Raw genomic sequence first — 26,977 nt, 5'->3', positions numbered from 1 at the left:
CTCAGTTGAGTGATAAATCATAAGAAATGGCACAGTTAAAGTTCCTGGTTCTACACAAAGGGGCCAATTACTTACCGCTTCTGGTTCCACTGCAGTATCAATGGCTGCAGCCACACAAGCAACAGTTTCATCCTGCAATGAGAAATGATGTCTCAGTTTAGGAGCTTACTAGTGGGTTTTATATGGGTTATTTAGTTGTTTTCAAGTGTATATAGAGACCATTTAAGGTGTTGGACCAATTCTGTAGTTACATATACCCCAACAACCACGTTTCTACTTCCCATCTCTCAAGGGTCTGTCTTCTTTATAAAGGTTGATTGTGCAGTCTTCGTAAAAATAGGGTCATGTGGCCACTGACATATTTATTGCACCTCTCCTGCTCTGCCAGAGTTCACTGGGCTAGAGTGAAACAGCCATTCCAGCAGGCCAAAGTTTAATCCACTTTATAGACTCTACCCTTTCTTTTTCTGTTTTTTACCACTAAGTCTACCTCTATAATGTATAGGTCTAGCCAGTTCCATAGACATACCATCCTAAGACCAGACATAGCAAATAAAGGCAATGCAGCAGAAAAGTGAATAGGATGAAGGATTATTTTTGATTTTTATCTTATATCCAGTCAAGGTAGCAAGAGCCCACTCTACAAGGAAATAAACGCCACAGGTGAATGCCCCAGAAAAATGTGCTCATGAAGTCAGACACACTTCAGACTCTGTCCCTCATATACATAGGAACCAATCATATACAGCTACTCCAGGTTGTGGTTAGTTGAAGGGAAAGGGTAAGCACTGATTCCCTCCCAGAGAAGGGCACATTCCTTTTTTGGTCATTAGAACAACAACCACCTAAAAGGGAAACCTAAAACCACTTATTAGGACTAATTTATTTATAGGCTCTCATATGAGCAAGCTCTGTTCTCCCCACTGGAATTTAGGCTTTATTTGGCATTGCAACATAAAGATTACCACTTCTGTTTAAGTGATTCTGCAAAGCCCTGGGAAGAAAGGATTATTTCCAGGATGTCACATGATTAAGGTCATAGATGAAAGAGCTATTGGCTCAATAGCAAGGAAAGAATTTAGAGTTAGCACAGGGAGTCTCGGCACCAGCCCAGTGAAACATTACATAGTTGTTGAAACTTGAATCTTAGTACCTTTAAGGCAAGAAGTGAAAGAGGCCCTTAATGGGACTTCCCTGGTGGTCCAGTGGTTAAGACTCCATCCTCCCAGTGCAGGGGGCACAGGTTCGATCTCTGGTTGGGGAACTAAGATCCCACATGCCACACAGTGTGGCAAAAAAAAAAAAAAAAAAAGGCCCTTAGTAAATGCTGTTTGTAAAGCATTTCCCTTATTCTGCCCAGAAATTCCTAACCGTGAGACTCAAAGAGAATTCAAAGGAAGCCCCAGTATTCCTACATCCTTTCTCATCATGATTTACACTACTGGTGATTCTCCAAGGGCAGGACATACTAAATCCTTCTTAAAAAACAGAGCACTTCAATGTATTATAGGTTAATGGTTGCCCTTTTCTCCCTCCCAGTAAGTCTCAGTAAAAGGACTAGTTATAGGCCTATCCTAGATTAGTAGGGCCTATGACACTGGCTTTTGGAGACTTTTTCTAGGACCTTCCAGAGGATCAGGATCCAAGTAGATCCGATTCAACATGCCCTGAAGAAGACATGTTGTTACTGTGGGTTTACCTTTTGGCCCAGTGAAATTTCACAATGCTAAGGTTTAAGCTTTGGTGACACGTTCTACATGAACATGGCAGGATTATGCCTTTATAATCCTAAATGTAAATATATAACAATAGGATTTATTTCAATCTAACAGCCTCTTTCTCCCTCATTCTACAGCTACTGAGAACCTCTTGTAATAAAAAGACATGATTTGCTGAAGGTGATGGTCAGGGGAACAGGACTACTACGGGAGCAGGTACGTTGAGCTACATTAACCAGTAATACCCTCCAAAATGAAGTTTGTGCTTGTAGGCTGTAGGCAATAGCATTACTGGGCATGCAAAAAGCTTTTTATGGAACTGGTCTTGGAGGAAGGGGTAAAAACAGAAAAAATTTGATTTTGTGGGAACTGAAAGGACTGCATGAATTTCCTCACAGGTAACTGCAACAAGGTTTGCCTGAATTATATTTTAAAGGAAGAAATAGTACAGTTTAGCACTTAAAGCCCTAGGAGAAAGGTCCAGGGACAATGGTTGCCTTCATAACTGAAAAGAGGGTGTTCAACCATCACTTATAATAAAAATAGTTTTAATCCAGAATGAAGGGCACAAGCACTTACATTTAAAACATTCTGCTTTCACTGTAGTGAGTCTCAATAAAAGCCACAGGATACACTGTTGTGTATTTCCAAAAAAAAAATATGTAGGGCTTCCCTGGTGGCTCAGTGGTTGAGAGTCCGCCTGCCGATGCAGGGGACACGGGTTCGTGTCCCGGTCGGGGAAGATCCCACATGCCGCGCAGCAGCTGGGCCCGTGAGCCATGGCCGCTGAGCCTGCGCGTCCGGAGCCTGTGCCCCGCAACGGGAGAGGCCACAACAATGAGAGGCCCACGTACTGCAAAAAAAAAAAAATATGTAGCTGGGAGGGTCTCCAAACAATAGACACAGAGAACTCTGATTCAAGAGTCCAGCAGGAGCCCAGGGTAAAAGGGTTTACTCTACCTGACCATGACGGTGGATGGAAGCCAGGGACTTTATCAGCTTGTGGCAATCTTTAGCACCCTCCTGCTACGCATGCCAAGTGAATTTTAGTGACAGACACAGCAATTCTCTAGAGTTCCTCTGAGCCAGCCACCACTAGCAACTTCCTTCACAGTCATGCCAGGCACCAGTCATACTGCCAGATCCTCACTGAAGATATGCCTTCTCTTATATTGTTAACTTGGTTCCATTAGTTTCCTTCTTCATCTTTCCCATGTGACTCAAAGAGGTGGTGTGGAATCCTTTAAGATCGGTGTGGTGGCCACGAACAATGGTGCCCTGGATTACTCTTTTCTGATCTTATAAACTTTGGTTCCAGTAGGGCTCTGCAGTCTAGATTATCTGAATTCTGAGGCAGTTCACACAAAGTTTTCATATATAAGATGCTTCACCTCGATTACAGATGGTGAAATTTAACCTTGTGATAGCCATTCTCTAGCACATATTCTATACTTCAGCCACAATGAAGTTCTTACCATGTTCTAAACATTCATACCTCTTTGCTTTTGCATATACCTTTTCCTCTGTATAGATCGTCCTTTCCCCTCTGTCTGTGTGGCAAACTCCTATTCATTTTTTAGGACCCAGTTTTTTCTTCCTGAATTTTCTAGGCAGTTAATCACTCCTTCCTTTGGGCTCCCACCACACTTTGCTCATATTGCTAATGTAAGAGGATTAAAACAGATATGAGAGAGGGTTTTTTGCCACCTCTCCCACCTGTGAACCTTGGCAAACTGACAAACAACAAGGCTTGGAAGAACAACTCTTGAAAATAATTGGACATTTATCAGGATGGGATTGTACCAGTGTTCTTGAGCAAGAAGCATGAAAACTGGAGCATCCTCCAACCAAAAGATTCACAGCAATTAACAACAAAAGCTGCCAACTGAGACAAACCACAAGGAATCACACCCCTCCCTTCTCACTGTATGAAACTCCAATCCTATTTCAACTCGGGGAGTTATTTGGAGTTCAGGTGATCCCTGAGTACATCAGCTGAATAATGCCTTTAACCTCGATTTGAGTCACTTGGATTATTTTCTTTCAATATCAATATAGTACTTAGCAAGGTTACACAGCTAGTGAGTAGCAGAATGGGCTTCAAACCAGGGTTTGTCTGGCTTTGGAGCTCAGATTCTCAATTACTATGGCCTGTTTGTTAGGAAAATGAACTGTCATCTTGGACTACCTGTAATAACTTTGTACAGTACTACTTATTCTAAAACACTGCTTTCTAGTCTTTTGGAAGTTTACTCATTTAATTTCTTGAACTGGCCATCCTAACCATTCCCCCTACAATATTGTATGGTATGTTTTTCACTGACTCTTTAAGAGTAAAATAGAGGTGCGGATGATTTTCTGATACCCTTTTCACAACTCTAGGAAACACTGGGCAAGACCCGGGGTAGAGAATCACTGTTCTGGTAAAATTAAAACCTCTGTTTCAGACCTAGGAATTACTACCAGGCACTTACATACAGATTACTGCTTCAGAATAATAAACAAGAGGGTATAGATGGAACAAAACAAACCATAACCCATTTACCAACCATGACCCCGTAACATAATATGATTTCAATTTTTCAAAAAAATATCTATGCTTAAGTACTAGGATAGAGAAGGAACACCAAAAATAAAAAGAGGCTTTTAGGATGGTAGGACTGTAAGAATGTTTCTTCTGGGAAAAACAACAAACAACCACCCTCCCAACAAAACCCACCCACAACTACTATACTAGTTCTATAAATAAAAATGGGAACTTAGGGCTTCCCTGGTGGCGCAGTGGTTGAGAGTCTGCCTGCTGATGCAGGGGACACGGGTTCGTGTCCCGGTCCGGGAAGATCCCACATGCCGCAGAGCGGCTGGGCCTGTGAGCCATGGCCGCTGAGCCTGCGCGTCTGGAGCCTGTGCTCCGCAACGGGAGAGGCCACAACAGTGAGAGGCCCGCGTACCAAAAAAAAAAAAAAAAAAAAAGGGGGGGGGGGACTTATAGCGGAATGATCATTCAAACTAATTTATTACTGGTTATAAAAGAGTGCTACGGTATTCCCTGGAGGCTCTATGCTATCTGTCAGAACCCAGCTTATTTAAAATTGGGGTATGGTATAAGGCCTCTTATTAAGTTAGCCTACACCAAAAGGACAGCAAATCAATGACTGCTGCTCATGCTACCCAGGCAATTTTGCACCACTGTGTTGCTGCTTCCAGTGTTTGATTAGAATACTGAAATATTAATGTGCCATTGCACGTGTAATCTATGAGTGTTTTTGATTTAACTAATTCAATATTCAGATCATATCCAACGATCCATGATCTTTGTCCTCAAACAGCTCACAATCTAGTTGTTTCAGCAAAAGGTGCAGAGTTAGACATGTTTATATGCATCAAGAGAAACAAACGAAAGCAATATGCCTATTTACACTGTCCCTACTTGGCTTACCGATAGCTGGGTAATCACTTGCTGCAGGTTACGAATCATCTCTACATTTTCTTTTAATTCTTGGTCTTCCAAAGTCTCCACTAGCTTTTGAAGATCCACTTTGCAGCTGAAAATTCAAGCAAAGGAACCCAAGGGTTAATCATACTGCAAAGGCCAGTGGGTCCGTGATTATGTACTAAGGTGGTATAGGTCACTAACAAACATCTGGTAGGAAACTTACGCTGCATGCTTCCTGAGCTCTTCTAGCTTGGCGTTCATTTTTTCATTCGCTTGTTCTGTCTGCAACAAAGACCCAGGAGATCATCAGTGGCACTGCCTGACAGCCTCACCTAATTAGGCCCTCTCTTCTGCTCCTATGGATTAAAACCTAGGTAGAGAGGCTAACTCCTTTGCTGTAATAAAGGATTTAGTGGGCTTTGGTTATTTAGCGAGAAATGTGTTTTTTAACAGTCATGGAAATTAGCCCTTCAGTCAACATGAGCTACTAAAAATAGCATCCAAGCAGCTGGGTCTTATGCTTGCCATGAAGCTCAGACTATAGGGTGGAGCGTGAAGCCTTAATTCCATAGAGAACTTTGCAACTAGGGGAAAAAGCAATACTTCCTGGCATGCTACACCCTGCTGTTTGCAAAAAAACCCATTTGCTTTAAAACTGCCTCCTACACTACACTGTTCCCTAGCCCCACCATAAGGACATTTAAAACATAAAAGGGCCTCACACTGAATATGAGCTGAGGGTTTTTTCAAGTTACGCTATGTGATATGGTAGACTAGTTTTAGCAAAAGAAAGCAAGAAAAAGATGAGGCATAAGAATGATGGCAAAGAAGAAGAAATGGCAGAGAAGCAGCTACATTTTGGGAAGGGTTACTGATATTTTCCATTTTATTTCAGTCACAGTATCTGTAACATGCTAGATGCTGCAACAGATTTGGGAAGGACGGTTTATATAGGACAAAACTGTTGTGGTCGTTATGAAGTTCTGACAAGACATCAAACAATAAACCTATTGGGCAGCCATTGTAACAACCTTATAAAGGTCAGATGGGTACATGGCTAGAATAACAAGTACTGTCTGTTATGTGAGCCACACTCACATGTGAAGCACAGCTTCTAGAGTTACTTCAAAGACATAAAATGTAGCACTGGAGATAGAAAACTGTATATAAAAAATCCCCTAGATCCCATTTTCACCCTTCTGCTAGTAATGGACATTACAATGGACCTAGGATTTGGCCCTCTTTAAAGAAATCTTTAAGCAGCTTACCCTTCCTTGACTGGAGTACACTGATGCGTGAAGGTGTATAAATTACAGATGTTCAATTACATTTTGGTGGAAACTCATTTTCACTTCTGGCAATTGCTGTGCTATCAAAGATTGAGTTGTATTTAGACTAGTAGAACAATGTTAGTGACAAAGCCAGCACACACTGATCCAGGAGGGTACTATCACACATGTAGTAGGACACAGAACTGGTGTAGTCAGTTACATAGTGATCCACTATTTGAAAATTAACCATATGTAAAAGGAGTTAAAATTAATTTTCCAGATGTTTTCTCTCTCCATGGCAGCTGTTAGGATGGGATATGAAATGTGACATTAGGGGAAGGGAGACAGAAAGGAACTAAAATCTTAGTGAGGAGAATTACTTGGTATTATGGATGATTAGGCAGAATTTAAGGTGACGGAAGGACCTGGTTCTTTCCTCTCTGATATTTTAGAATGAATCCATTTTAAAATGGGCTTCACGTAGATTCTTTGTGGTAGATATATAGGTGTTCACGGTATAAGTCTTTTAATTTTTCTGTATGTTTGATTAAACGTTCTTGGATTTTCCCTGGAGGGGGCTCCAGGGAGGACATGGTAATATTAATTCATTTCTTTCCATGTAACTTGTCTCTCATAATGAGAAGCATGTTAAGTATTTCAGAAACTAAAGTTAGTAAATGTCCAGACTGGTAGTAGTTTAGTCTTGAAGCCTCACCAAAATGATCCTCTCCAACATCTGGGCTGTCTGACCAGCAGCCTCACTTAGACCACGACTTAATTTTTCATTCTCCTCTACCAGTGACTGATTCTTCTCCATGAGGGATTGTAGATTCTCTGATGGTTCCACACTAAGACAAGGAAAGTAACATATTAGAAAAGTACTTGTGGTCTTCCCTGGTAGCACAGTGGTTAAGAATATGCCTGCCAATGCAGGGGATGCAGGTTCGATCCCTGGTCCGGGAAGATCCCACATGCCGCGGAGCAACTAAGCCAATGCGCCACAACTACTGAGTCTGCACTCTAGAGCCCGCGTGCCACAACTACTGAGCCCGCGTGCCACAACTACTGAAGCCTGCATGCCCTAGAGCCCACGTGCCACAACCACTGAGCCCACGCACTGCAACTACTGAAGCCCGCGTGCTTTAGGGCCTGTGTGCCGCAACTACTCCTGTGTGCTGCAACTACTGAAGCCTGCGTGCCTAGAGTCCGTGCTCCACAACAAGAGAAGCCACCGCAATGAGAAGCCCATGCACTGCAATGAACAGTAGCCCTCGCTTGTCGCACTAGAGAAAAGCCCATGCACAGCAGTGAAGACCCAATGCAGCCAAAAAAAAAAAAAGTACCCGATTGATAACAGTTATATCAAAGGTGGATAAAAATATATATCCCATAGGCCTTTGGGTGGGATTGGTTTAAAATTACCCCCCAGAAGTCTAGAAAAAGTGTTCATTCCAATATATACTTCCAGCCAGGTAGTATATTGGATAAATAAAAATGTATGCCTGAACTACTTTAAATTAATGGTTTGGAGGAAGGTAATAATTCAGAGCAAGAAATGGTTGCAACTAGAATGACTAACCTCTAGGTTTAGGATCTTGGTTTAAGATCTTTCTATTTATGCTATGTAGGTAAGAAGTAAAGGTTAACTAATTGCTAAGATACATGTTCTCTCCCTCTTCTCATTCTCAATCCTTCATTAAAGATTAGGGGAACCAGAGAAGGAAGAGGTATGGGGGAGGTAGAAGTGACACTGCTAAGGGTCAAAATTTAAGCTAATCAACATAAGTCAATTACCTATTTGCTGTAAAGTTTAGGGAAATAGCATTTAGGAGTGAAAAAGTTGAAATGATGACCTGTGGCCACTAAGAACACATTTCACAACTCTCCATAAACAAGTACTCCCTTCTAAATGCTTGCCTCCCTTCAAACTGATGACCCACAGCCTCCTGTTCATTTGTCTATCAATTTTTAATGGTTTAGAGTGGGTGGTGGCAACAATAGTATTCATTTCAAATAGGAGTGGAAGGGACAGAAATAGCTTCAAAGAACGTTTGGCGTTTATGCAGATTACTTGCTATCAGTTCCAGACTACTGAAACAGATCAATAAGAAGCAGTTTTGATTTGCTTTTTTTGTAATCCACTGGGATTAATTGCTCAAAAGAGTAGAAAATTGGACTGGCAAAAAAAGATCAAAAGAAACATGAAGATTTGATCTGAAGGAAACGGAAGGGGAAAATGAATAGTTGTCAAGGATATAATAAAGAGAAAAAAAGGAAAGGGAACAGCTGTTCTCAATCTCAAGAAAGGATAGAAAAGGATTTCAGGAATAGATGCCCTCTCACCCAGTTTAAGATTTCCATGAAGTCTTATAGAAGATCTTAGCATGTTCTTTATCAAAAAGTTAAGAGCAAGGCCACACCATAGGGTTTCATTACACTCTTGAGAATTTACTAGAACTCTTATGAAGGAATGTTCAATTAAAATGTGGATTATAAAAATAAACTATGGGTAAATTTAGTGTTAGTTTAGATTGCTCTGATTTCTTTATTGTTATTAAACTGAAAACTTCCATGCATCATTCATGCAAGTTGACAAGCTCCAAAGTAATGATATTTTTAACTCAATAGTGTTTTCCTCTAAAAATTTCCAAGGTTTCTCTAAACGGGGGAAAATACAATGTAAACCAATGTTTCCTCTTTCAGATGCTATTTAATTGCCAATGCTAGTAGGATTCCTCAGTTGAGCACGTGAAAATTGAAAAACACATGCAGAAAATCTATACAAAAGCTTCAATGACACACATTCACAAATAAAAGAATATAACCTAAGGAAAAAAGCAAAAAAAAATCATGTATATAAACTGTACATTTTGTAAAAAGCCTTAAGAAATGTCTCTAAAGATATAAATATACATTTTTGAGAAAAGTAGCATCTTTATTTCTCTGTAAAACATTGAACAATTGAGTTACATTGTTTCATTCATCAACTGTTTCTTAGAATCTGTTACTTTTGTAGCTAAAACTATATCCTATAGGATATTCTAGGTAGTTGGAAGTCTGGAATGGTTTTCATTAGTCTTGTCTTACATGAAACAGGTCTGTGCTAAATTGAAAGGAAAGATGGGTCAATTGCTTCTAAACTGGGTATACTAGAACAGGTCTTTAGGAGACCCTTTAAGAGATCCAAGCTTTCCTCAGTTCCTTTATCCAACATTTTAAAAATATTATCAGGAAACCAAGATTAAATGACCCAAAGAGGGAGAGTTACAAAGAGAAGGGCAGTCATTTCTGGGTGATAAAACTATGGCAAATTTTAAGATTTATTCTTTATACTTTTCTAAATGTTCTACAAGAAGGTATCACTTTTATAATCAGAAAAAATGATTGAGTTATTGAAAATAAGGATATTAAAAGAAAATAGGTCCACACCAAACACAAGTATAAACTCCAAATGGAAAAATGAAATGTAAAAAATAAAACCAACATAAGTACTAGAAGAAAACATGGGTGATTTCCTCTTTAATCTTGGCATAGAGAAAGCTTCTTAACTATGAAGTAAAATCCAGAAACATGAGGAGAATGTAAACAGTGTAGCGACTTTGGAAAACAGTTTGGCGGTTTCTTTAAAAGTTAAACATAAGACCCAGAAATTCCACTTCTAGGTATCTACCCAATAAAAAACATATGTCCATACAAAAACTTACAAGTGAATATTCATGGAAGCATAATTCATAACAGTCCCAAAGTTGAAACAACCCAAAAGTCCATCAACTGGTAAATGGATAGACAAAATGTGGTATATCCAGACAATGGAATAGTATTTAGCAATGAAAAGGAATGAATTACTGATAATCTCAGAAACATTATAGATGAAAGAAGCCAGACAAAAAGTCCACATACTGCAAGATTCCACATATATGAAATGTCCACAATAGGCAAATCTTGTAGAAAAAGACAGCAGATTAGTGATTGCCTGGGGCTGGGAGTGGGAACAGGAGTGAGTGCAAATGGGCACGAGGGATCTGTCTGGGGTGACGGAAACGTTCCAAAATTGGATTGTGGTGATAGTTGTACAACTCTGTAAGTTTACTAAAGACCACTGAATTGTACACTTAAAATTAGTTAATTTAATGGTATGTAAATTACATCTCAATAAATCTAGAGGCTAAAAAATCTGGAGGCAATAAAAAAATGATGGATAAACTTTTTACTACATAAAAACTAATTTTTTGGCCCGCCTGAGCTGAGGTGTTGGCGGCAGCCATTCCGCACTAGGAACTCCAGTCAGAAGAGCCAGGTGAGAGGCCTCTGCACATGGCCCCTGTGAGCAAGTGAATCCCAACTAAGCACAAAGGGAAAAAAAAAAGTCAACTCAGAGCTGTGACTATTTCCAAGGCCACTGTTTTTCCCTGTGGAACACTGCCTTTGGGGCAAAACAAGGAAGGAGCAGGTGATTCTAATGTGCAGTGTAGAAGGAGAGCTATTGCAGGCCAGCTTCCCCAATTCTAAAGGCACTCCAGCCGTGTGGCTGACAGGGTCTGGGTGCTCCGGCCGGGTGTCAGGCCTGAGCCTCTGATGTGGGAGAGCTGAGTTCAGGACATTGGACCACCAGAGACCTCGTAATATCAATTGGCACGAGCTCTCCCAGACATCTCCGTCTCAATGCTAAGACCCAGCTCCACTCAACAACCAGCAAGCTCCAGTGCTGGACACCCCATGCCAAACAACTAGCAAGACAGGAACACAACCTCACCCATTAGCAGAGAGGTTGCCTAAAATCATACTAAGTTCACAGACACTCCAAAACACAACACAAGATGCAGTCCTGCCCACCAGAAAGACAAGATCCAGCCTCATCCACCAGAACACAGGCACCAGTCCCTTCCACCAGGAAACCTACACAACCCACTGAACCAACCTTAACCACTGGGGTCAGACACCAAAAACAATGGAAACTACGAACCGACAGCCTGCAAAAAGAGGACCCCAAACACAGTAAGTTAAGAAAAACGAGAAGACAGAGAACACGCAGCAGATGAAGGAGCAAGGTAAAAACCCACCAGACCAAAAAAATGAAGAAGAAAAAGACAGTCTACCTGAAAAAGAATTCAGAGTAAGGATAGTAAAGATGATCCCAAATCATGGAAAGAGAATGGAGAAAATACAAGAAACGTTTAACAAGGACGTAGAACTAAAAAGCAAACAAATGATGATGAACAACAAAAAAAATGAAATTAAAAATTCTCTAGGGGCTTCCCTGATGGCGCAGTGGTTAAGAATCCGCCTGCCAAGGCAGGGGACACAGGTTCGAGCCCTGGTCTGGGAAGATCCCACATGCTGCGGAGCAACTAAGCCCATGCACCACAACTACTGAGCATGCGCTCTAGAGCCCACAAGCCACAACTACTGAGCCTGCGTGCCACAACTACTGAAGCCCGTGCGCCTAGAGCCTGTGTTCCGCAACAAGAGAAGCCACCGAAATGAGAAGCCTGCGCACCGCAACAAAGAGTAGCCCCTGCGTGCCACAACTAGAGAAAGCCCGGGTGCAGCAACGAAGACCCAAAGCAGCCAAAAATAAATAAAGAAAGAAATTTATATTTAAAAAATCTCTAGAAGGAATCAAGAGCAGAATAACTGAGGAAGAAGAACAGATAAGTGACCTGGAAGATAAAATAGTGGAAATAACTACCACAGAGCAGAATAAAGAAAAAAGAACAAAAAGAGTTGAGGACAGTCTTAGAGACCGCTGGGACAACATTAAACACACCAACATTCAAATTATAGGGGTCCCAGTAGAAGAAGAGAAAAAGAAAGGGATTGAGAAAATATTTGAAGAGATTATAGTTGAAAAGTTCCCTAATATGGGAAAGGAAATAGTCAATCAAATCCAGGAAGCATAGAGAGTCCCACACAGCAAAAATCCAACGAGAAACATGCCAAGGCACATATTAATCAAACTATCAAATATTAAATACAAAGAAAAAATATTAAAAGCAGCAAGGGAAAAGTAACAAATAACATACAAGGGAATCCCCATAAGGTTAACAGCTGATCTTTCAGCAGAAACTCTGCAAGCCAGAAGGGAGTGGCAGGACATATTTAAAGGGATAAAAGGGAAAAACCTACAACCAAGATTACTCTACCCAGCAAGGATCTAATTCAGATTCGACAGAGAAATTAAAACCTTTACAGACAAGCAAAAGCTAAGAGAATTCAGCACCACCAAACCAGCTTTACAGCAAATCCTAAAGGAACATCTCTAGGCAGGAACCACAAGAGAAGGAAAAGACCTACAATAACAAACACAAAACAATTAAGAAGATGGTAATAGGAACATACATATCGATAACTACCTTAAATGTAAATGGATTAAATGCTCCAACCAAAAGACATAGACTGGCTGAATGGATACAAAAACAAGACCCATGTATATGCTGTCTACAAGAGACCTCCTTCAGACCTAGGGACACATACAGACTGAAAGTGAGGGGATGGAAAAAGATATTCCATGCAAAGGGAAATCAAAAGAAAGCTGGAGTAGCAGTTCTCATATCAGACAAAATAGACTTTAAAATAAAGACTATTACAAGAGACAAAGAAGGATGCTACATAATGTTCAAGGGATCAATCCAAGAAGAAGATATAACAAGTGTAAATATTTATGCACACAACATAGGAGCACCTCAATACATAAGGCAAATGCTAACAGCCATAAAAGGGGAAATCGACAGTAACACAATAATAGTAGGGGACTTTAACACCCCACTTTCACCAATGGACAGAACAACCAAAATGAAAATTAATAAGGAAACACAAGCTTTAAATGACACAATAAACCAGATAGATTTAATTGATATTTATAGGACATTCCATCTGAAAACAGCAGACTACACTTTCTTCTCAATTGCACATGGAACATTTTCCAGGATAAAGCACATCTTGGGTCACAAATCAAGCCTTGGTAAATGTAGGAAAACTGAAATCATATTAGAAATAAATTACAGAGAAAAATGGAAAAAACACAAACACATGGAGGCTAAACAATACGTTACTACATAACCAAGAGATCACTGAAGAAATCAAAGAGGAAATCAAAAAATACCTAGAGAAAAATGACAATGAAAAAAAAAGACAATCCAAAGCCTATGGAATGCAGCAAAAGCAGTTCTAAGAGGGAAGCTTATAGCAATACAATCCTACCTGAAGAAACAAGAAAAACCTCAAATAATCAATCTAACGTTACTCCTAAAGGAACTAGAGAAATAGAAAACAAAACCCGAAGTTAGTAGAAGGAAAGAAATCATAAAGATCAGAGCAGAAATAAATGAAATAGAAACAAAGAAAACAATAGCAAAGATCAATAAAATTAAAAGCTGATTTTTTGAGAAGATAAACAAAATTGATAAACCTTTAGCCAGACTCATCAAGAAAAAGAGGGAGATGACTCAAATCAATAAAATTAGAAATGAAAAAGGAGAAGTTACAATAGACACCACAGAAATACAAAGCATCCTAAGAGACTACTACAAGCAACTCTATGCCAATAAAATGGGCAACCTGGAAGAAATGGACAAATTCTTAGAAAGGTATAACCTTCTGAGACTGAACCAGGAAGAAATAGAAAATATGAACAGACCAATCACAAGTAATGAAATTGAAACTGTGATTAAAAATCTTCCAAGAAACAAAAGTCTAGGACCAGATGGCTTCACAGGTGAATCCTATCAAACATTTAGAGAAGAGCTAACACCTATCCTTCTCGAACTCTTCGAAAAATTGCAGAGGAAGGAAGACTCCCAAACTCATTCTATGAGGCCAGCAACAGCCTGATACCAAAACCAGACAAAGATGTCACAAAGAAAGAAAATTACAGACCAATATCACTGATGAAGATAGATGCAAAAATCCTCAACAAAATACTAGCAGACAGAATCCAACAACACATTAAAAGGACCATACACCATGACCAAGTGGGATTTATCCCAGGATGCAAGGATTCTTCAATATACCAAATCAATCAACGTGATACACCATATTAACAAATTGAAGAATAAAAACCATTTGATCATCTCAATAGATGCAGAAAAAGCTTTGACAAAATTCAACAGCCATTTATCATAAAAACTCTCCAGAGACTGGGCCTAGAGGGAACTTACCTCAATATAATAAAGGCCATATATGACAAACCCACAGCAAACATCATTCTCAACGCTGAAAAACTGAAAGCATTTCCTCTAATTTCAGAAACAAGACAAGGATGTCCACTCTCACCACTATTATTCAACATAGTTTCAGAAGTCCTAGCCATGGCAATCAGAGAGAAAAAGAAAAAAAAGGAATACAAATTGGAAAAGAAGTAAAACTGTCAATGTTTGCAGATGACATGATACTATACATAGAGTATCCTAAAGATGCCACCAGAAAACTACTAGAGCTAATCAATGAATTTGGTAAAGTTGCAGGATATAAAATTAATGCACAGAAATCCCTTGCATTCCTATACACTAACAACGAAAGATCAGAAAGAGAAATTAAGGAAACAATCCCATTCACCATTGCAACAAAAAGAATAAAATACCTAGGAATACACCTACCTAAGGAGGTAAAAGACCTGTACTCAGAAAACTATAAGACACTGTTGAAAGAAATTAAAGACAAAACAAACAGATGGAGAGATATACCACGTTCTTGGATTGAAAGAATCAATATTGCGAAAATGACTACACTACCCAAAGCAATCTACAGATTCAATGCAATCCCTATCAAACTACCACTGTCATTTCTCACAGAACTAGAACAAAAAATTTCACAATTTGTATGGAAACACAAAAGACCCCGAATAGCCAAAGAAGTCTTGAGGGAAAAAAACTGGAGCTGGAGGAATCAGACTCCCTGACTTCAGACTACACTACAAAGCTACAGTAATCAAGACAATATGGTACTGGCACAAAAGCAGAAATACAGATAAATGGAACAGGTTAGAAAGCCCAGTGATAAACCCACGCACCTATGGTCAACTAATCTATGACAAAGGAGGCAAGGATATACAATGGAGAAAAGACAGTCTCTTCAATAAGTAGTGCTGGGAAAACTGGACAGCTACATGTAAAAGAACGCAATTAGAACACTCCCTAACACCATACACAAAAATAAACTCCAAGTGGATTAAAGACCTAAATGTAAGACCTGACACTATAAAACTCTTAGATGAAAACATAGGAAGAACACTCTTTGACATAAATCACAGCAAGATCTTTTTTGACCCACTTCCTAGAGTAATGAAAATAAAAACAAAAACAAACGGGGCCTAATGAAACTTAAAAGCTTTTGCACAGCCAAGGAAACTATAAACGAGAGGAAAAGACAACCCTCAGAATGGGAGAAAATATTTGTGAATGAATCAATGGACAAAGGATTAATCTCCAAAGTATATAAATAGCTCATGAAGCTCAATATTAAAAAAAACTAACAACCCAATCAAAACATGGGCAGAAGACCTAAGTAGGCATTTCTCCAAAGAAGACATACAGATGGCCAAGAGGCACATGAAAAGCTGCTCAACATCACTTATCATTAGAGAAATGCAAATCAAAATTACAACGAGGTATCACCTCACACCAGTTAGAATGGGCATTATCAGAAAATCTACAAACAACAAATGCTGGAAACGGGGTGGAGAAACGGGAACCCTCTTGCACTGTTGGTGGGGATGTAAATTGATACAGCCACTATGGAGAACAGTAATGGAGGTTCCTTAAAAAACTAAAAATAGAATTACCATATGATCCAGCAATCTTACTACTGGGTATATACCCAGAGAAAACCATAATTCAAAAAGACACGTGCACCCCAATGTTCACTGTAGCACTATTTACAGTAGCCAGGTCATGGAAGCAACCTAAATGCCCATCGACACATGAATGGATAAAGAAGATGTGGCACATATATACAATGGAATATTACTCAGCCATAAAAAGGAATGACATTGGGTCACTTGTAGAGACGTGGATGGACCTAGAGACTGTCATACAGAATGAAGTAAGTCAGAAAGAGAAAAACAAATATCGTATATTAACGCATATATGTGGAATCTAGAAAAATGGTACAGATGAACTGGTTTGCAAGGCAGAAATAGAGACATAGATGTGGAGAACAGACGTATGGACACCAAGGGGGGAAAACCGTGGTGGGGTGGGGATGGTGGTGTGCTGAATTGGGTGATTGGGATTGACATGTATACACTGATGTGTATAAAATTGATGACTAATAAGAACCTGCTGTTTAAAAAAAAATAAATACAATAAAATTTAAAAAATATTGTGGTAAAAAGCATAATATAAAATTTACCATCTTAACCAGTAAATTTTAAGTGTACAGTTCAACAGTGTTAAGTATGTTCACATTGTTGTGCAATGGATCTCCAAAAGTTTTTCACCTTGTAAAACTGAAATTCCATACCCATTATACAACAACTCTCCACACCCACCCCCCCAGTCTATTATTTTAGTTTTCTGCCACTGCTTTTATTCATAGAATGCTCTTTACCTTCACCTATGTACACACAGAACTTTGCCTATATTTTCTTCTAGTTCTCTTGTAGGTTTTTTCTTTCTTAAAAGTTGTGGGGACTTCCCTGTGGGCGCAGTGGTTAAAAATATGCCTGCCAATGCAGTGGACATGGGTTTGATCCCTGGTCTGGGAATATTCCCACATGCCGTGGAGGAACTAAGGCCGTGCGCCACAACTCCTGAGCCTGTGCTCTAGAGCCCGTGAGCCACAACTACTGAGCCCACATGCCACAACTACTGAAGCCCGTGCACCTAGAGCCCGTGCTCCACAACAAGAGAAGCCACCGCAATGAGAAGCCCATGCAACGCAAGGAAGCGTAGCCCCCGCTTGCCGCAACTAGAGAAAGCCTGCATGCAGCTGTGAAGACCCAATGCAGGGAAATAAATAAATTAATTAATTTACATGAAAAAAATTGTGGTAAAAAACATATAACATAAAATTTACCATCCTAACCATTTTTAAGTGTACAGTTGAGTAGCATTAAGTATATTTACATTGCTGTGAAATAGATCTCCAGAACTTTTTCATCTTGTAAAACTCAAATTATATACCCATTAAATAACAACTCCCTTTTTCCCCCCTCCCCTAGCCCCTGGTAACCACCATGCTAGTTTCCATTTCTATGAATTCAAATACTTTAAATTTCTTATATAAGTGGAATCATACAGTATTTGTCTTTTTGTGACTGGCTTATTTCACTTACATAACGCCCTCAAGTTTCATTCATGTTGTAACATGTGATAGGATTTCCTTCCTTTTTAAGGCTGAATAATATTCTGTTGTATGTATATACCACATTTTATTTATCCATTCATACACTGATGGACATCTGTATTGCTTCCGCTTCTTAGCTACTTTTTATTTTATTTATTTATTTAGTTAGTTAGTTTTTATAGAATATAGGAAGGTGTTTAAGCCCTTCCTATATTCTGTTTTTAACAAATTTATTTATTTATTTATTTATTTTTGGCTCCGTTGGGTCTTCATTGCTGCATGAGGGCTTTCTTTAGTTGCAGCAAGCAGGGGCTACTCTTCATTGCAGGGTGCAGGCTTCTCATTGTGGTGGCTTCTCTTGTTGTGGAGCACAGGCTCTAGGCGCACGGGCTTCAGTAGTTGCAGCATGCGGGCTCAGTAGTTGTGGCTCGCAGGCTCTAGAGCACAGGCACAGTAGTTGTGGCACACGGGCTCAGTTGCTCCTCGGCATATGGGATCTTCCTGGATCAGGGCATGAACCCATGTGCCCTGCATTGGCAGGCGGATTCTTAACCACTGTGCCACCAGGGAAGCTGTTAGCTACTTTAAAGAAAATCTTTATTTACTTATTTGGCTGCATCAGATCTTAGTTGTGGCATGTGGGATCTTTTGTTGCAGCACGTGGGCTCTTTGTTGTGGTGTGCGGGCTTGTCTCTGGTTGAGGCGTGTGGGCTCCAGAGTGCAGGGGCTCAGCAGCTGCTGTGCATGGGCTTTCTAGCTGTGGCACGCAGGCTCTAGAGTGTGCGGGCTTAGTTGCCCCACAGCATGTGGGATCTTAGTTCCCTAACCAGCAATTGAACTCATGTCTCCTGCATTGGAAGGCAGATTCTTAACCAGTGAACCACCAGGGAAATCCCTCTTAGCTATTATGAATAGTGCTGTTATGAACATGGGTATGCAAATATCTCTTTCAGACCTTGTTTTCAATTCTTTTGGATATATACCCAGAAGTGGGATTGCTGGATCATATGGTAGTTCTATTTTTAATTTTCTGAGGAACCTCCATACTGTTTTCCATAGCAGTTACACCATTTTACAATCCTTTCAACAGTGCACAAAGGTTCTAATTTCTCCACATCCTCCTCATATCCTTTCCAACATTTGTTACTTTTTGTTATTTTTTGTTTTTGATAGTAGCCATCCTGACAGGTGTATAGTGATATCTCATTTTGGTTTTGATTTGCATTTCTCTGCTCTGAGTATATCTTTTTGTAAAACGCTGACTCTTAGACCATGATAATGTTTTACATACCCTTCATATACCCAAAATATAAACAAACAATTAAAACTAACCAGGCAAGATGTAGTGGGAACCCACAATGGAATACAAACAGTAACTCTGGGAAACAATATCTTGCCTGGATACTCTAAGCCTAAAGACAAAAGAATTATACATATATGCTGTAATCTAGTTCTTAAAAGTATTTCTCACAGGGGTATGGGCTAGCAATCCAAAATTATTTTACGTGTATACTAGAACTGAACAAGTAAGTAAATAGAATGCAGATAATGAGAGCTGGTTTTTCACTGCTGGAGAATGAAGTTATAAATAAGGAGAGTGGGAGGATTAGAATAAACCCTGTAGTGTTGGACTGGAATCAGAGGTATCAGTCTAAAATCATGGTTTTTAATATATACACAGTTAGACAGACATAAAAATATAGATATATGTGTGGATTACTATACATACAGATATTTCCTAGCTCTACTCACTGAGAGGGCCTAGAAGTAATGACTTCTCAGTAACAATGAGCACACCTAGCACCCAGATCTGGTTTCTAAACACCATTTTCCAAAAAAAAAAAAAAAAACCCATGGCTCCTTGGACATATGGTTGATTCCTGAATTGGGGCAGGGAAAATAGAAGACGGGTGTGGAACATCTGGTAGAAATGCTTAAAAACTTGATAGCGTGTTAAAGAGTACAACAGCCACCCTGAAGGAGCCCTAGTGGACAAAGCAGAAACAACAAATAAAACAAGAAATAAAACATAATGCTAGTATTGGATGTTAATGCATAGAATAAAATAAATACCCATGAGTCTATATGGCTATAAATACATAATCAAATAAATAAATAGTGGGAGGGGAGAGACAGCTCTTCCTCATAGTAGAATTCTAATTAATAAACTTCTGAGGCCAGAGCTTATGCTCTTTCTATTATACCAGGTTGTCTCAAAGCTAACTAGCTAGTCCTAAATAGACAGCAAGTTTGTTAAGTTCCCTACCTTGACACCAAGTGCTACCAGAAACTTTAGAATATCAGGGGAAAACAATCATAAGGAGAAACAGGCTCTGTTAGAATATACATTTAAAATTAGTCTATGACTCTTACTTTATAGATCCAGGCAGGGTACCTCCATGGGCTTGCAGCAACAAGACCTGTAGCTGTTGTACCTGGAAAAGGCAAAGAAAAATAGTTAGCTAGTTACCAATCAAAAGTTACTTATCGGGCTTCCCTGGTGGCACAGTGGTCGGGGGAGTCCGCCTGCTGATGCAGGGGACACGGGTTCGTGCCTCGGTCCGGGAGGATCCCACATGCCGCGGAGCGGTTGGGCCCGTGGGCCATGGCCACTGGGTCTGCGCGTCCGGAGCCTGTGCTCTGCAATGGGAGAGGCCACAGCAGTGAGCCACCCGCGTACCGCAAAAAAAAAAAATTAAAAAAATAAAAAAGTTACTTATCCCTTATCAGCAAAATTACCATGATTAGTAGTTGGGTAATTTTACTTGATACCTATGAAATCTAAGGCATATCTTAGGTATTACAGAAAGCAACATGGTAGATGATTCAATGATAAAAGGACAATCAGTATTACATGAATAACTAGTACTTAGAAGATGAGTTGTCTCTTTTACCTAAGCATCTTCATGAGTTTTTATTGAGAATCTATTTTTTAAAATTTATTTTTATTATTATTATTTTTTAAAATATTTACTTATTTTGGCTGCACCGGGTCTTAGCTGTGGCACACGGGATCTTCGCTGTGGCATGTTTAGTTGCAGCACACCGACTTATTAGTTGTGGCATGCACGTGGGATCTAGTTCCCCGACCAGGGATCGAACCCGGGCCCCCTGCATTGGGAGCACAGAGTCTTACCCACTGGACCACCAGGGAAGTTCCAGAGAACCTACTGTTTTAAAAAAAATCAAACTTAGGGACTTCCCTGGGGGCACAGTGGTTAAGAATCTGCCTGCCAGTGCAGGGGCCATGGGTTCGAGCCCTGGTCCGGTAGGATCCCACATGCCACGGAGCAGCTAAGCCCGTGTGCCACAACTACTGAGCCTGTGCTTGAGAGCCTGCAAGCCACAACTACTGAGCCTGTGTGCCACAACTACGGAAATCCGCGCGCCTAGAGCCCATGCTCTGCAACAAGAGAAGCCACCGCGATGAGAAGCCTGTGTGCCACAACAAAGAGTAGCCCCTGCTCACTGCAACTAGAGAAAGCCCGCGCAGCAACAAAGACCCAACACAGCCATAAGTAAGTAAGTAAGTAAATAAATAAATAACTTAATTAATTAATTTTAAAAAATCAAACTTAGCATTGGGCTATGCATTGTGGGGGGGGGTACAAGAATAAACTCTTGTGGTTTATTATCCAGTTTACAATCTAGTTGATGAAGACAAGACTAAGGCCTGAAAAAGTAAGAAATAACACAAGACAGAAGATGCTAGTCATCGAGTATAGTTAAGTACTTTAGGGTTCTGAGAAGAAGCAAATTAATGAAATTCCAAAATAGTCCAAAGGAGGCTTCATGGAGACGGATCTTAAACCAAAGTGAATGTGTAATCAACCTCTCCATTCCCTCTTATGATAAAAGAGGAGCTGTTCTCCTTGAGCTTTGGATCCCAACTCTTCTTGCCTTCTGATAAATCCTATTCTAGGGACTTCCCTGGTGGTCCAGTGGTTAAGGCTCCATGCTCCCATTGCAAGGGGCCCAGGTTCAACTCCTGGTCAGGGAACTAGATCCCACATGCCACAACTAAAAGCCTGCATGCCGCAACTAAGACGTGGTGCAGCCAAATAAATAAATAAATAAACAAAAATTAAAAAAAAATCTTATTCTATTTGTTATCCGTTCTCTCTTCTATATCTTTGACTTCTCCCTTTTTACAGAATCCTTCCTACTAAGATTAAAACATGTTCAAATCTCTCCCATCTTAAAATAAAACAAAACAAAAGCACCTTTCCCAATCCCACTTCCTATCTTTTTTGCCCAATTTCTCTCCTTCACAAAGTTTGACAGAATAGTCTACACCCACTGCCTCCATTTCCTTTTGCTCTTCTCTCACTTGCTCTTTAACCTATTCTAACCTGATTTGTGCCCACAACATTCCTCTGAAATAACTCTTGATAATGTCACCAATGATCGGCATGTCACTACATCCCATGGGCATTTTTCAGTCTTCATTTTATTTGACTGTTTGGTAGCATTTGAGTTACCAGACGCCACACTTTCTTGCTTTTCCTTCTATTCTTCAAGCTGATCTTCTAAGTCTCTTAGTTCATCTTTGCTCCAATTGTCCTTTAAATGATAAAGTTCCTCAAAGCTCACTCACTTTCTATTCTCTCCTTAAAGTCTCATCTCTGACTATGGTTTCAATTACCATCTATAAACTGGTGACTCCCAAATTTATCTCAAACACAGATCTTTCTGAATTTAGAACCCTTTCTTAATGCAATAACACTAGTATTTTACATTTATTATCACATCATTATTTCCAAAGCATGACTACACATGTGATTTCATTTGGTCCACATAGATTTCTAAAGCATTTACAGGGAACAAGGCTGTTTGATAGGGAGAAACTGGTATTTTATCTCCATTTTATGAAAAGGAGCCTTCAGGCAGAAAGCTTAGGGGGGATTTGCTGGCCATCAGTGAAGGAATTGCTGGTAGGGGGGCGCTCTTCCCTCCAATCCAGCTATCTCTCCCTTGCAACCTGCAAGTAAGGCTTATCAGAGTTACTATACCACTGCAGGGAGAAGAGCTTTCTCTGTTCCTTGATAAGCCACTACTGCTCCATCTTGGAGAGACAGTGGGAAAAGTCAAGGGCAGGATATCAGGAGACCTGGTTCCTCCATCAGCCTGCCCTGAACCACCTATATTCATTTCTTAGACCCCAGTGTCTTAAAATGGGAATAAAGATATCTGCTGTGTTCACTGGCTTATTATGATCATAAAATTAAATAATGAATATAAAAGGGCTTTTTTTCGAACCATAATCATATATGAATGTCAAGGTGAGACAGGAAATCTGAAAGGAAGGGAGCTTCTTTGAGGCCTGAGTCTAGCCCCTGGAGCCAGACACTACGCAAGATGGTTTAGACATAATATCCTGTTTAATCCTCAAATCAGCCCAGGGAGCTGAGTATTACTATTATTAGATCCCCTTAGTTTTTCTGAATTTAGAACCTTTATATTCAAATATCTACTTAATATTTCTGCCTAGTTTTCTGCTATCCCAAACCTGGTCCTTCTCCAGTATCCTCTAGGTCAGTGAATATGCAGTTTCACATGCCAGAAAGCTGGGTGTCATACCCTCACCCCCTTATCTAATCCACTGGTCACTTCTTTCTATCACTTTCTAAGCCACCATTTCTCTCTCTGGACCACTGCAGTAACTTCTTAAGTGGTCTCTATGAGTCTATTTTTGCTCCACTATAATCCATTTCCACACAGCAGCCATACCATTTTTTAAAAGTGGAAATGATCAATGTTGCCACCTTGCTTAAAATCATTTTTAACATAGTACATGAGGCCTTGATCAGGCCTCTGCTTCTTCTCTAGTCTCAGACTGGAACACCCTTTCCTTGCTCTCTCCACTCTAGCCACACTGGCATTCTGAGTTCTTCAAATGCACTGTATTCCTAACTCAAGATCTTTGCAGACATGCTATATGCCTGGCACTGTTCTAAGTGCTTTACATGTATTAACTCATTTAGCCCTCACAAAAACCCTATGAAGCAGGTACTATTATTATTTCCATTTTACAGATAGGGAAACTGAGGCACAGAGAACTTGCCCCGGGTAAATAGCTAATGAGGTATAGAGCCAGGATTTGAACCCAGGCAGCCTGGCTGCAGTGTCAATGCTGTTTCCCATCATACTGTGCTACACATGCTATTTCTTCTTCCTGGAATCCTCTTCTTTCTTTTCTGCATAGATGATTCCTACTCAGTCCCTCAGATCTCAGCTCAAATGTAGCCACTTCAGGGAAGGCTTCTCAGATTAGATATTTAACAGAAGATCAGAAGATCCTGTTCCATACTTTCACAGTGCCCTATAGCACACTATCCCAGTTTATAATGATATGTTGATATGATTGTGTGTTTAATGTTTGTCTCCCCCACTAGGCAATAAATTCCATGAACGCAGAAACTGTGTCTGCTTTGCTTAACAATGTATCCCAGCATAGTACCTGGCACATAACAGTGTTCAATAAATATTTATTATTGGAATGGATGAACAAATAAATGACCAGGAAAAAGAGCATTTTTGGCAATAGGAATACACATGAAAGAAAATAGAGGAGCAGGACTGAATAAGGTATTTTACAATTGAGATGATTCTGTGAACAGGTAAATTATTTATATTTTCTATAGTGAACCCTAGGAGGGAAGGAAATAAAGGAGGATAAGGGGAAGGAAGACAACAGATTGAATGAATGGTAATTATTATCACTGAGGAGGAAGGCCAGAGACGGAGTGAACACTAGACAGTTGGGAAACACTAGATTCCCATTGGGAAGAGTGCTACACCAAGAAAACCTGACCCCCCCAAAGGGGTCAACCCAACCACCTGCCCTCTCAGCTCCTCTGCCAGAGCTACTGAGCTGCTGCACAGTCATACTGATACCACCACAAATTCATGTTCCTAGTCAGCTACTTCTTCCATTTCCGTGATTTTAAGCCTTCTGTGGTTACCCCAGTCCCTCTACCCTATCATCATCTGCTTGCTTGCTCTTAGAAGATGACCTTGCCTCCTACTTCACTGAGAAGATAAAGATTGTCAGGCTGAAAATTGCTCAATTTCCCTTCTTCTTCCTCTAAATTAGTATCACTGTATTCTTCCTACCCTAACCTCTTTTTTTCTAGTCTTGGGGGCAAGTATCCCCTCTACTGTCTAAAGCAAAGCTCTCTTTATTTGTGCTCAGTATCTCAACTAAGAGATGACCCCTTATCAACTCATCCCTATTCTCAGTTTTAGTCTCTCCCAACTGGTTCTTTCACATGTTCAAGTCTCTTCCATATTTTAAAAACAAACAGATTTACATCCCTTGACACTTGACTACCAGCTATTGTCTTCTTTCATCTTGCCTTCTTGAAAGAAGAGCCTAACAACTTCCTCCACTTCCTTATCTAGCATTCACTGTCCATCCCATAGCAATCTGCTCCTATCATTCCCCTGACCCTCTTCTCATTCCTTGTTGATTAAAAAAAAATCAATGGACACTTTTCAACCCTTATCTTACTTTACACTTCTTTATAAATTTATACTTTCAGTAGCCCTCCTTGAAACTTTCTTCTCTTGTCTTCCATGAACCACTGATTTTCTTCCTGCCTGTTTGCTCCTTCTTCATCTCTCTTGTCTTCTACTCCTTTCCCCCTTCCTTAAATACTGCTGTTACCCCTGAGTTCTGTCTAGGCTTCTTCTCTCTTCTTGTCCATTTGCTCATTCAGCCAATAATGAGGAAGTGCCTTTAACGTGCCGGGCACTCTTTGATCTCATCCACTCCATAACTTCAGATACCATCTAAATGCTGATGACTCTCAAATCTGTATCTTCAGTTCAGACCTCTCTACATTAAACCCACATACCCAACCATGTTTGAACAACTCTACTTAGATGTCCCATAAGCCCTTCAAATTCAAAACGCCCAAAACTGAATTTCATCATTTCCATTTCCCTACCTGACCCTGTTTTTCCTCCTATATTCCCTGACTCAATGATTATTACCACCATTTATTCAGTTGTCCAAGCAAGAAACCTGGGAATTAACTTTGATTCTCCCTACCTACCCTTCCACGTCACATGTGTCACCACATTTGTAAGCTCTATACATTCTACCTCCTTGTTTTTTGTTTCTAATTTGTCCCCCTTTCTTCATCTCTATAGCTACTGTCTTTAGTTCAGGCCATAGTTCTCACCTGAGTTATTATAATACCCTAATTTATTTTCTTACTTCTAGTCATGCCTACCTCTAATTCACTTTCTATATACTTGCTAGAGTAATCTCATTTCAACGTTACCCTCTTACTTAAATCTTTCAGTGGCCCCCTACATCTTTCAGGTTGAATTCCAAATCCTTTAACAAGTCATATAAGGACCTTTGGGATCTGACTCCTGCCTACCTCTCTTGCCTCATCTCTCACTGCTCACTTCTTTATCAGTGAAATCTCCAGTGCCACTCCCTAATCTTAAATATGACCAAAAACCTGTCAATACGAGTTACTTTAAGATTTCCCCAAACTAACATAATGCTTAACCAACATCTCTAAACTTCTGGTAGAGAAGAAGCTGAGAAATAGGAGTTCTATCATTCCACTCACACACTTGTAATTTTTCCCATCAAATGTCAAGTTTCTTCTACCTGTTGCTTCAGATGATTAAGTTCAGCTCTCTGGGGATCAATATTAACAACAGGTTTGTTCTTGATTTTTCTTGCTCTGTCAGCATAGCGAAGAGTATTTAATGTTTCCTCTAGATTGGAGTCAGCAGGACTCACACAGGCTATCATAAGAGTGTGGCTATTACCTCCTAGAGAATCTGAAAAAGAACAAGGGAAGGAAATGAAATCAAACAAGTAGGACGCAAGTAAAACTGTCTGTTTGGGTTGGTGTCTTCAATCTCAGAGCTGTAAGAAAAAAATTCTTAAGTATCTACAAGTTTCCTATTGTGTCAATATAAAAACATTAAGATTTTTGTTGTATAAAATGATATAGTTTAGAATCCTATTGCATGTGTCCTCGTTCTTAAGAGAGACTGTGACTTCAGCAGTTAATCAGGTTAAAACAAACAAAAAAAAACTTACTGGGCCAAGTGAGGAGTCACTATTAGGGTTAAAATTTCTTTGGATGCCCCCTCTAGGTAGATCTTAACTCCTTAGGGAATTCTTATCATCAGTAATAAAGGCAGTAACTAAGTTCATTTTCAGGTACAAAGTACTAAGTACAGCTGACACGCTACATACAGAGTTTTTGGCTCTCAAAGCCATATATGAAGACATT

The 26,977-nt window shown here is 39.9% G+C and overlaps 1 protein-coding gene across 1 annotated transcript in view; it reads right to left on the bottom strand.

Annotated features, from left to right (window-relative positions):
* Window positions 1-26,977, bottom strand: part of KIF4A (kinesin family member 4A) — a 131,998-nt gene that overhangs the window by 48,917 nt on the left and 56,104 nt on the right. Inside the window, exons 8-13 of the mRNA XM_079727180.1 lie at window positions 26,341-26,516; window positions 20,082-20,143; window positions 7,141-7,273; window positions 5,378-5,436; window positions 5,158-5,263; window positions 76-132 (exon numbers count right to left, since the gene is read on the bottom strand). Of these exons, the coding sequence (XP_079583306.1) occupies window positions 76-132; window positions 5,158-5,263; window positions 5,378-5,436; window positions 7,141-7,273; window positions 20,082-20,143; window positions 26,341-26,516 (593 nt within the window). The remainder of the gene's footprint in view (window positions 1-75; window positions 133-5,157; window positions 5,264-5,377; window positions 5,437-7,140; window positions 7,274-20,081; window positions 20,144-26,340; window positions 26,517-26,977) is intronic.

This window comes from Hyperoodon ampullatus (assembly GCF_949752795.1).
Source record: "Hyperoodon ampullatus genome assembly, chromosome: X".
Lineage (NCBI taxonomy): Eukaryota > Metazoa > Chordata > Mammalia > Artiodactyla > Ziphiidae > Hyperoodon > Hyperoodon ampullatus.
This window is presented reverse-complemented; position numbering and strand designations above follow the sequence as displayed.